Source organism: Sarcophilus harrisii, chromosome 1 (genome assembly GCF_902635505.1).
Source record: "Sarcophilus harrisii chromosome 1, mSarHar1.11, whole genome shotgun sequence".
Classification (NCBI taxonomy): Eukaryota; Metazoa; Chordata; class Mammalia; order Dasyuromorphia; family Dasyuridae; genus Sarcophilus; species Sarcophilus harrisii.
This window is the reverse complement of record NC_045426.1, coordinates 383,472,302-383,484,630: the sequence shown is the minus strand read 5'-3', so window position 1 is coordinate 383,484,630 and position 12,329 is coordinate 383,472,302. Positions and strand designations below refer to the sequence as shown.

Here is a 12,329-nt window from a genome sequence, read left to right as displayed (position 1 = left end):
ATTGGAAAAATAACAAAACCTATAAGGATATGAAAGAACTATCACATTTCTTTAAAGGTTTGTAGTAAAATGTTGTTTGTCCTTCGTTTTTGAAGAGGACTGTGAATTGATGGAGTATCGTGATACCATGCCATGCAAGGTAATTAGAGGGAGGGATTTGCAAGATCACCTGCCTCCCTTTTTCCTCCAGAGCCATCTGGGTCCAGTAGTAAGATATAGATCTAAACAGCTGGATCTAGCTGAAATGGGAGACTTTGGCCTTTTTAAGCTAAAGTCTTCAACAGGTTTTATTGAGGCCTCATCTATTCAGTGATTCAGGCTGGATAGCAGTTGAGGCTGAGAATCTCATCTTTCAGATCTAGATAAATAAATAATGAATGAATCTGGGAGGGCAAGATTCTCAGGGTTTCTGACCAAAGCAGAAATGATTGCTATTTACATTCAATCTCAGTCAATCAGAACCCAAATAATATCAAATGGGACTTGGCCTAGGACCTATTTCTTTTGTGGGTGTACTAATGTGTTGAACAAGCTACTTTAATTTCCTGGGCCTCGGTTTCAGCATCTGTAAAATGAGGGTGTAAATTTAGTTCGAATATTTGGACTTGAAATGTTCAGTAGGCAATTGGTACTGTAAGATTTTATCTCAGGGAAAACCCCTGGAGATAGGCATTTAGATTTATGTGTCATCTCTATAAAGGCGATAATTAAATCCATGGAAATTGATTAGAAAGATGAAGAAGGAGGGCCCCAAAACAGAATCTAGGGAGAGAATACCCATAATTGTAGGCAAGATATAAATGGGGAACCAGCAAAAGAGATTAAGAAGGAATAGTCATAGAAGCAGGAGGAAAACTTAAGAGAGAATTTTTTTTGAACCAGGAAATATCCAAGGATTTACATTTCCCCCGGTAGGTGAGGAGAGTTCAAAGGATGAAGATTGAAAAAATATCAGCAGTTATAGCAATCAAGAGATTATTAATTTGGAGAAAGGAATGTCTCTCTTACTCAAATTCAATTAAATTCAGCAAATGTTAGGGCTTATGTAGAGAGAATGTCAGGTTACAAGAAAAAAAAAACTAAAACCTTTTTAGAGAACTTATTTCCTACTGAATTAATTTACCATGAATAGAGGTAAGTAAATATAAAATAAAGTATTTTCAAGAATAACCTGAAGTGATCAAAAAAGACATTTATAGAAATAAAAATCAACTGTGCTTTGAAAAAAAAAAATAGGTTAAGAAACAGACAAAAGGCATTTCTGACATGGGTGACCCAGCTTAGGCAAAGACATGGAGATAGGAAAGGAAATATTTTGAAGAAATCAATTTATTAGAATGGAAAGAGCACAACAATGAAAGTATGAAATAAGGGAGAAAAGGTAGATGACAACTAGATTGTGAAGGATCTTAAATACCAAAAGAAATTTTTTGAATTTTATCCCAGAGGCAATAAGAAATCATTAAAGATTATTGCGTATGGAAGTGATTGTAATCATATCTATGTTAGTAATAGAAACTTGTCAGCTTTGTGGTTAATGAACTGAAAAGAAGAACAGCTGATATCATGGAATCTAATTAGGAGGCTGCTGCAATAATCTAGTTAAGTGGTCATAAGTGTCTCAGAATAGATGCTCTGGTAATAGAGAGAATCGCAAAATATGAAAAATGTGGATTGAATCTGGGAAAGTCAGTGAAGACCCCAATAGCTCTCCACTTAGGCATTACATGTCAACCACAGCATAAGCCATGGTGTTGTCTCTGGACTATGCTATATATTGTAATGTTCAGGTTAGCTTTCTAGAGGACCTCAGGTCCTTTCAGAAAGACCTCAACCTTGATCTTAGTGCAGGAGGCAGGAGAGCCTCCAGGAGGATGATCAAAAAGGGAATCTGGCATCTGAAGTCTTTGTATGTCTGTGGCTGAGAAAGCCTTCTGTGTCTGAGACTCCCTTAAACACCTCAGTACAATTACATCACTACAGCACGCTGAGCACCAACCATTACATCACCATACTAAATACTAAGTATATGCTTAACTATAAGTACCCTAGATTCAAGTACACTTTTTCAGAGTTTCTGCCCTCTACAATATAGCCTTCTGGATACTCAGACTGGTAGGTGAGATCTGATACGGAATGAAATGAGGCAGTGAGTTATTTTGTAATCTAAAGGAAGATTTCTGAACCAAAGCTTAGAAAGATTACTCAGTAAGCATGTAACACTTAACTTAGGTAGGTTCCCCTTATCTACATTCAGAAACTACTCTGCTCAGCAGGACAAGAGTGTACTGTAACTTACTGACCCTTAAATTTCTTAAGTCTAAAAAGTAAGATCCTATATAATCAGGCCTTTAAGCAACCAGGAAAATATTTAATCTGGAGCTACCAGAAAGCTACCAATAAAGTCTTGGTAATAATTCCCATTCAGTCATTAGAGGGGGAAATGAATGAGATGTAGGAGTAGGAAGATACTGATTCTATCATATTAGGTGACAAAAGATTTGGGAAGAAACATGAATGTTCACTTGGTCATGTTGAACTTGGGCTACCTGTATAACCAAAGTAATGCTGTTCAATAGTTGGTGGTTATTTATGTGAGACAAGAATTCAAGAGAGAAATTAGTGCTGCAATAGATAAGATGACATAGCATAAAGAGAACAGATTCTTGGGAAATGCCTATAACCAATGGGTAGGAAGAGAGTGACCAAGAATAGGAAAAGGCCCTGAAGGAAGAGAGAGATCATCAGTTTGTCAGAAGCTCCCGAGAAGTCAGAGAATATGCACTCTGAGGAAAGACTCTTGGATTTTGGAAATTTTCATAATGTTGGTAACAAAAATAGCTTGCATCTACAAGTACTTCAGTTATATAAAGTACTTCATATACACATCTCTTTTTGAGCCTCACAACAATCCTGTGGGTGTTATTATTCCCATTTTAAAGATGAAGAGTAAGCTAAGTGTCAAAAGTAGATAGATTCCAAATCCATATCTTCCTGAACTTAACCTCTAGTGTTTTGCCCATTACATCTCACTGCCCAGTAAGTGGTAAGAGCAAATAGACTAGACTGAATTGGAATATTGGAATATTAGATTCTGTTCTGGGTATTCAGAACAGACTGACCAGAGGAGTAAAGGGCCTTGAGATTATGCCATAGTGGAGAAACTAAAGATACTTAGCCTAGAGAAAAGGAGACAAGATACATCTTCAAGTATTTGAAGGATTGTCGTGTGAAAGAAAGATCTGGTTCATTGCTCTGCTTGAACCTGAAGAATTTAAGAATCAGAAAAAATGAGAAGAAATGAAGTAGCAAGCAAATTTAAGCTTATTGCAAGACAAAACCTTGCTAACAATTAGAGTTAACTAAAAGTAGACTTAAGAAAAAAATCATCAGACTTAGTCAACTTCTTAATATGAGGAAAGGTAAAGTATAGAAAAGATGGTGCTAATTATAAAAACTAAATACAAATAAATGTCTAATTTTAAACAGAGAGCACAAATCTAATTGGAGACAAATATCTTTTTTCAATATTTATTCCCAATTACATGTAAAAACAATTTTTAACATTCCTTTTTTTTTTTAAGTTCCAAATTTTCTTCTTTATTCCTCATTTAGAAAGCAAACCATTTGATACATTTTAGAAATGAGGCCTTTATTAGATACACTAGCTGTAAAATGTTTTCCCCAATTTCCTGCTTCCCTTCTTGACTTCATTGGTGATGTTTGTGCAAAAACTTTTTAATATAATCAAAATTACCCATTTTATATCTCATAATGCTCTTGTGTTTCTTGTTTGGTCATAAATTATTTCCTTATCCAAAGCTATGACAATTTGATTATTTCATGCACCCCCAATTTGCTAATGGTATCACCCTTTATGGCTAAATCATGTACCCATTTTGACTTTTCTTGATATAAAATGTGAAATCTTGGTCTATGTCTAGATTTCCCTCCAGTTTTTGTCCCAAAAGCTGAAGTCTTTGGGTTTATCAAGTGTTGTTTCACATGGTCATTTAGTACTGTATATTGTGAATTTAATTTGTGGTACTCTTCACCATTCTTCTTAGCCAGTACTAGATTTTTTGAGGCTATCTTCCTTCATATTTCTTTCTTTACCTTTTATTCTTCAAGATGAAATTTATTTTTTCTAGCTCTACAAAATGATTCTTTGGTAGTTTGATATGGTATTTATAAGGCTTTGAGTTTGAGTAGAATTGTTATTTTTATTATATTGTCCACTCCTGAACAATTTGTTTTTCCATTCATTTAGATCTGACTTTATTTGTGTGAAAAATGTTTTGTAATAATGTGCATATAGTTCCAGGGCTTGTCTTAGCAGGTCCACTCCCAAATATTTTTAATTCTCTATTTTAAACTCTTCTAAAATTTTATTCATCTCCCTTTTTTGTACCTACTTTACTTAAGCAGTTTACTGTTTTTTCCATGATTTTCTTGCGTCATTTCTTCTTTTCTCAATTTTTCCTCCAGTTCTCTTATTTGATTAAAATTCTTTTTGAGCTCTTCTAGGAATTTTTGGGAAGCCTTCTAATAGAATTTTCTTGGCCTTGAAATTTTTTTCTCCACATCCTTTTGTTGTTTTTGTTGTATTAATGTCATTTGGAAGAGAATTTAGGCAAGCCGTCCCTGCTTTTATTGCCAGAATGGCAATGGCTCCCTCTTCCCCCCATCTTCTCTCTTTAGAAGTTTTGGAGATCCATATCTTATTTTATTATGACCCACTCCCTGCAGTTCTTAGTAAAAATAGATAAGGAAGATTTAATTTGTTTTTAAATGTCTTTTGAGTAAGGGGGATACACAGAGTATTGGGGGAGTTGATGGTGCCTCATTATTGAGGTAAAGTACAATGCCTAAGGGACATATGAACTGTCAGGAAATAACTATGATTTTTTTCTTTCTTTTGAGTGAGAGTGATAATGCCCAGTAATTATGATACATAAAACAGGACAGTTTGCAGCATTATTCTTTGCTTCCAAGAGCATTTGACTATATTTTCAGTAAATGATTATAAATTTTATTCTCAGGTATTTTCCTTGACTTGAAACCTGTTTATAACTAAAAGGCCTCTTACTCCTTGCTTCCCCTCTGCCCCCAACACACTTCTGACAACTTGCAATTTTTCCTTTTTGTTATATATTTAATTCAGTATGCTCACTTTCATTCCACCATCATTGTTACTTGGTTCTGCATCATGATGCCATATGAACTGAATAGGTAGAAGTACAAAAAACCTCATAGGGTTATAATCCATCAGAACTGTAACAATGTGGTGTTTGGTTTTCAGGGAAAGTGAAGAAGGAGCTTGACCATGATGATAACCACTTAAACTTAGATGAAACAACTAAGCTCTTGCAAGATCTTCATGAAGCCCAGACAGATCGAGTGGGCTCCAGGCCATCTTCCAATCTCAGTTCTCTTTCTAACACTTCAGAAAGAGATCAGCATCATCTGGGTAAGTTGGTTTAAGAGAGGTTTTGTTCCACCTTTTGATCAGCTGAAGCTTTCACTATCAGGGACCTGGAATCCTTCTTTTGTTTGAGTAGTCATGCTGCTGGAACAGAAGTAAGATACCCTTATCAATAGTGCCACTTAATTAGAGCCAAAGGCTTTCACTTGATCAAACTAACAGTCAATACTAGTGTTACTTATAACAATAGAAAATTTAAATAGGACACTGTAGAGTCCACTAGGTAAGTGCCCAGGAACAAGTTGTCTAGCTTCTCTAAAACTTAAACAACTCTTCTGTATGAGAGTAATAACATTTTTAATACATTTCTCACAAAAAGTTCTTGTGAGAATCAAGTAGGATATATGCATAAATGACCATAAGCATTAGTGCTTGCTGTTGTTATTATTTTGTTTCCATCCAATGGCCAGAGAAAAACCATATGAGGTTAATGAAAAACTCGACCAATTTGGTGCCAAATTGTCAAAGAATTTGGTTTTTTATTGTTGTTTTTTTGGGGGTTTTTTTTTACCTGCTACATTGTTTTTTGCTACTTCCCTAAGTGCCTAGCATAGTGCATTGTGTTGTTGTATCATCTGATAAACATGTTTATTTTGTGAATGAAGCAATAATGTCACTCTAAATGATTCTGATATATAATTTTAATTAAATTTTAATTTTTAATTTAATTTTCTTCTTGCCTAGCTGGAGAAAGACTTCTTAATTTTATCTATGGCTGGAATCTACAATAAGAAGGAAACTTTAGAAAACTAAGTCTTCTCTATTCACAGCTTCAGATTTTTGTTTTCCAGCCTGTGAGGCATGTAGTGGCATTCCATGCACAGTGGTGGCATTAGTTACTGCACTTTTGTCTTTCAGTATTACAGATACAAATGTCTTGAATCGCTTATCAAAATATAGCAACATCTACTTCCAGAGAATGGGGATAAAATAGGTGTGGGTAAGAGAGAAAAGGAAGGCATTTTGCCCTTTCTGGACATGGCCTACAAGCTTTAAATCTCCTTCATTATCTGTATTTTCTCCCTTGGATTTTTTTAAGGCTTTGTTCTACTTGAGGTTCATAACTTTCCTTCCACCTGGTTCCTTGTGTTCTTTCAGGGGTTCTACCACCCCTGGAGAAGGGTGCCTTATGTTATATCCGTAATCTTAAAAGCTGGAAATAATGACTTTTGCAAACTGAATAATGACAGTTTTCTCAAATTAATTTTCAGTACATTTTTGCAGCCATTAATTTAGAATAGTAAAATGGTTTTATGTAAAAGATTTAAGTCGAATTCTATCTCTGCTACATAACCACCAGAATATTGATGTGAAACCTTGGAAATGTGTGATCTCTTCAGTGGTATTTTTTTCCCCATATTTACAGGAAGCCCTTCTCATCTTAGTGTTGGAGAACAGCAAGACATGGTTCACGACCCTTATGAATTCCTTCAGTCTCCAGAACCCGCAACCTCTACTAATAATTAATCTGATGGATATGGATTTTAGAGGGGTGTGTGTTTTGCTTTTTTAAATAATTGCATGTACTGCTTTTATAAAGTTTTTGTCAAGGGACAAAGACTTCCACTTTATCCTCTTTGGAATGAGGAAAGCAGCTGTATTATACTGCCACGGGGGATGGGGAAATTGTCTCCATGATATCATGTCAACACACCACATACAGCAGTTTTTGTATATAGTGTAATAGATGAATCTTGGATAGTGAAGATATTAATGGTGTGTTCTACAGCCAGGTTTATAAAGGTATGTTTGATCAGTTTCTGAGCATCATGATTTCTGTCCTAAAAGCTGTCTCTAGTCAGTAGTGTTGTACCGTTCTGTTCCTTTCCTCAAGAGAAGCAAAGGTCTTCAAGAAGTGGTACGTACGACACAATTTCAGAATTTTTATTCCCACGTTCTCTATTTCAAACCATCCCGTGTTATTCTGAATCTGAAAAATGAAGTTTCTAAGCCTTCTATGCACGCCTTCCCTTGTCCTCACAAGGCATTTGATTTGGAAACCTAAAGGGAATAACTTGAAACCTGTTTTGTGGGTGGGTGACATTGTCGCTTCCCCTCTGCTAATAAATGCTGATATACTTGAAGTTAAGGGAACTCACATCCTATTGTCTTATTAACCTGTATGCATAGGAAAGGAGTGACAGACACTATGCTGGAAGAGCGTACATTTTCCTGCATTTTTTAATGAAGTGTTAAGTTTCAGCATTTATGTGACAAGACTTTTTTATTCTTGATATGTTTACTGGATGACTGTTAATATTTACAGAATATTGTAAATACAGCAATTAATAAAAGATATGCCAAAAATTATACATGGAGTTTGGAAAAAAATGTTTTGTCCTAGGAATACTGAGCAGGTTATTTTCAATGGTTATTTTGTTGTTGTTGACATCTTTGTCCTAAAAATGTGAAAATATCTTCCTAAGAAAAAAATCATAAAATTTTACAAGTGGAAGAGGCCTTAGAAATCATTTTGTTCAATTCCCAATTTCAGGTAACTTGGTTCCCTTTAATTCAATGAGTATTCAATAAGTGTACTTGTACTAATCATTGACAATATATAGATAAAAATTACGTAGTTGTCTCTTGTCTCAGGGAGCTTACATTCTGCTGAGGAGAGACAGCTCATACATAGAGGACTGAATAAATAAAAAGTGATTTCAGAAGGGAAAAGTAATCCAGAGCTTCAGTAAAGATCTCAGTGGCACTGGATCAGATTCTTAATTAGGAACCTGTCATGCTGATGATATTGAGGAGAAGGAAGAGAGCAGCTTTTTTTTTTTTTTTTTTTTTTTTGTCCCTTTGATGCTTTCCCTGGATTTGGGGGGAAAATGTTTTGGCCAAAAAAGACCTTTGTTTACGGTTGGACAAGAGGAGGGAACTTTCTTTTTCCTAGAATGAAGGATGGACTTGAGGGAAAGTAGTAATGTCAAATGCTCCTCCTCTGCATACATTCTATTTTTTCTGCTCTTTCCTTCTCCAACAATAATACTGGGCTAGGAACAAAAAGCAGGTAGTGTAGCCATGCATGTCTTTTATTTCTTCTGAATCCTTCAAATTATTTATCCTTCAAAAAATTGATAAAATGTCATTTGGTGCATTCTGACTACCCTGTGGTTATAACTAAAATTTATATTATAATCTGAGGTTGATCCTCATAACAACCCCGAGAGGTTGGTGTTTTTATCCCCATTTTACAGGCGAGAAATCTGAGGCAAACACAAGATGAGTGACTTACCCAGTTATACAGCTAAGAAGCATCCAAGGGTCCAAGGCTGTATCTATCTAGCTGCCTCATCCTGAGCATCCCCACATAAAACACAGCCTGGATCTCAAAATTATTAGACCAAAAAAATGGGGAACTTGGCTTGTCTGTGGTGACTTCCTACAAAAAACAAGAAAGTGTTGACCTGTTTAGTCTTGTCAGTGACAATAAAACGTCCAGGCTTGTACCCAGGGGCCCCGGGAATGCCCACTGTCCATGACAACCTTTGCACAAAAGTGAGGTAAATTAGAGTCCTTTACTGCTCTCAACTGACATTCCATTCTGTTGCTTCAGAATGATAGAAATAACAGATAAGATTGTCTTAAGTCTTATCCCTGCTGAAAAGCTAGTGATTCCACATATTGCCTGTTAGATACAAACTATTTAGGCCTGGCATCTAAGGCCCTTTATAACCTAGTTACAACCTTTTCCCAGACTATTTCATATTTTTACATTATTTACCAGTACCTATCTCCCAAGATTGTTGTGAGGATAAAGACAGTATTTATAAATATAGAAAGAGCTTTGTAAACCTTAAAGCATTTTATGATGAAATATATGTGTATTAACTGTCATCTACCCAGCCAGATCAAACTGCTAGCTTAAATGCCTCCTACCTGGATCCTTGCAAGTGGAAGTGTGAAATAAATATTAACTTTTAGAATCGGAGGCCCTGGTTTCAAATATTATTACTCCTCTTCCAGTTCTTATTAGAATCTGAGTGGCCTTTTAGTCAAGTTACATAAAATCTCCGGGCCTTCATTATTGTTAAAATTAGGAAGTTAGATGACTTAAGTATCTTTCACTTCAGTGCGAACCTCACATTTTTCTAGAGCATTTTGTTACCTATTTTGCCCCAGTCACACTTGACTTTGTATCATGCATAGGTGTGTATATGTCATTTTAATAGGTTGTTATACCATCCTCCACCCCCCAGTAGATTGTGAACTCCTTGAGGACAAAAGTTACAATTTTAATTTTTTCTTTATTTTCTTAGATCTTCGCACAGTCCTGTATATGTAATAGGTACTTAATAAATGCTTATTGAATATGAGGCATTAGCCTCTTTGACTTTTGGACAGATAAATATTCTGAAGAACTTTAATGCTGCTTGAGATCATTAAATTTCTTATGGTTGTCATTTGTTTCTACCCAACTCAGAAGCAGGTAGCACTCAAGCTTTCAATGTATTTTTGAAGGCTCCTAGTCACAAACACCTCCCAGTTTTCCATATGATTTCTATATATAGTCATATTCTTAATTCTGAGGAACACAACAATGAATACAGTTCTGCCTTCTAGAAGTGGTAGTAAGATTTCTCTCCGTATCCAGAAACATTAGGCCTCAGTGTTCTTTGAACTTCTGGAATCACCCTCTAATTAAGTCCCATCCTTCATTCTCTCTCCTGTCCTATCTGTCCTTTGTAGTCTTTCCATCGCTCTATACTAATCTCATCACTCCAAATCCTTCAGGAGCTTCCAAATTCTACCTGAATCCTTATTCTGGCATTTAAAGTTGGCCCCAAGCCTTGCTCTAACATTCCTTTCTAGACTTCTCCTACACTATTCCCTTTCACAATTTCTGCGTTCCAACCAAGCCTAATGACTTTTTCCCATTCTCATCTTATTAGTGCTATCTTCGTTAGCCTGAAGGAACTCATTCTTCCACTCAACTCCAAGACTACTTGTTAAAATCTTATGGTGTCACTAACTTCTCTTGTGTAATTGATATATTACTTGTCTTCTCAGTGGGTAGGGTGAGAAGGAAAGAACTTGGAACTCAGGATATTTAGAAATGAATGTTAAAAATAATTTATTTTGTAATCTTATGCCATCTCATTAAGTTTACGATCCACTATGAAGCTGTCATCAACCTCTCTACCATATAAAAGTTCCCATTCTCTTCAGATTTCTTATCACTTCAAATTTGGCCATGTATTTTGGATTTCTAGATAAAGGAATTCTTTTTGCTCCTCTTTGCACACATGTTCTCAATAACTTTTTTAGGAAGTGGGGATTTCTGAGAAGAGTTGTTTTTAAACTACTTTTGGCTTCCTACCCCGCCTCCCCCAGCTGCTAACATGCATTTCAGCTATTTCAGCTGCCAAATATTTGCGATTAAGTAGCTAAAGTGTTAGTAGTAATACTTTTTATAGCTTAATCTTCTTAAACTGCAGTTTTAGACCACGTGTGGGAGTTGCAAAATTATGCATTTGATTTGTATTCCTATTTTGTATATCTATATATCTGGGGTTATCTAAAATTTCTTAGGCTAAGAAGGGGTTAGGAGTGGAAAAAGTTTGAGTAGCCCTCTTTTATAGTAACAAAGAGCTGGGAACAATGCCCATCATTATTTAGATGTCCAGGTCGGATTGCCCATCAGCTCAGGAATGCTTAAGCAAGTTTTGCATGGATATAATGCAATGTGTTAAAGAGATGAATATAGTGAATGTAAAAGCATGGGAAAGCTTTTATGATGTAAAGCAAAGTAAGAGAAGTAGAACTAGGAAGACAAATATACTCAAGGACTACAAAAATGGAAAGAAAACAAAACTATCAAAACTGAATGCTGTGAATATATGATGACTAAACTTGACTCCAATGAAGAAATATCAGAAGTCTCCTCCCTACACCATTCCCAATCAACTGGTTTCTCTGCCTTTTTCACCAGTTCCAAGCTTGACATTACCTGCTGTGATACTGGTATTGGGAAGAAGGTACTAAATAGGAGAACTCAAAAGATGGAAAAAATACAAGCAAGAGATTGTTCCCTACCAGAAATATTACTGTCTGCATTAATCCTGCTGTGGCTCCCCCTTTCTTTAACATTTTGACTTGTCTCTAGTTTTCTTACTCTTAAGATTTCCTTTGATTTTTTTTTTTATATCCCATATTCATTAGCTTCTCCATTTCTGAATTTGTATTGCCCTTGATCTCTGAGGCAACACAGTGTTTAGAGTGCTGGATTTCAAATTCCCAGCGTTTATCAACTGTGTGACCCTCAGTAAGTCATTTAATTGCTGACTTATTCAGATTCCTTAGCTAATGGCACATTGCTCTGGATTATTGTGAAGATAAGATATTGTAAAGCCTTCAGCATTATACTTGAACATGGAAAGTATTTAATAAGTGCTTTTTTGAAAACAAACTTCTGAATTCTTCCTCACTCAGCTCTATCTAGCACCTTGCTTTGCCTTCAGCTCCCCTTCAGGATAGGAGTCCCAGTATGATCCAATCCTGTGGAAAGCTCTATTTGAAATTATCATTTGTTTCTTAAATAGATCGATTAAACCAACTTTTCTGATTGTTCAAATAATTTTATCTTTCAGAATTTCTTATCAATTTGTATTTTGAAATTTCTGCTCAGATCTGTTCTTTTCATCCGGAATGTCTTATATTCCATTAAAGTCTATTTCTACCCACCCCTGGGATTGTACCCAACTTTTCTGGGTAAATTCTTGCTTTCAAATCTGTATCTTTTTCTCTTTGGGAAATTGTTTTCCAAAATCTTCCCATTTATGTATAATCTTTTAGATCTTGTGTATCCTAACTAGGACTCTTTGGTCTTTGAAGTTTTTCT

General features: G+C 35.5%; 1 protein-coding gene and 1 long non-coding RNA gene across 12 annotated transcripts in view; one reads left to right on the top strand and one right to left on the bottom strand.

The window, feature by feature from the left end:
• The window catches only part of BRD9 (bromodomain containing 9), a 49,244-nt gene extending 41,447 nt beyond the window's left edge, over positions 1 to 7,797 (top strand). For 9 of the 10 annotated variants that reach the window (XM_031946084.1, XM_031946083.1, XM_031946085.1 and 6 more), the window contains 2 exons: positions 5,303 to 5,470; positions 6,852 to 7,362. In XM_031946084.1, the coding sequence (XP_031801944.1) occupies positions 5,303 to 5,470; positions 6,852 to 6,952 (269 nt within the window). In that variant the 3' untranslated portion in view covers positions 6,953 to 7,362. Of the gene's footprint in view, positions 1 to 5,302; positions 5,471 to 6,851 lie in introns of all 10 variants that reach the window. The other variant, XM_031946082.1, reaches the window with a different exon arrangement.
• LOC116420536 overlaps positions 4,271 to 12,329 on the bottom strand; it is a 31,501-nt gene continuing 23,442 nt past the window's right edge. Inside the window, exons 4-5 of one of the 2 annotated variants that reach the window (XR_004230885.1) lie at positions 8,724 to 8,870; positions 4,271 to 5,566 (exon numbers count right to left, since the gene is read on the bottom strand). This is a non-coding gene — a long non-coding RNA (uncharacterized LOC116420536). Of the gene's footprint in view, positions 5,567 to 8,723; positions 9,184 to 12,329 lie in introns of those variants that run through there. The other variant, XR_004230884.1, reaches the window with a different exon arrangement.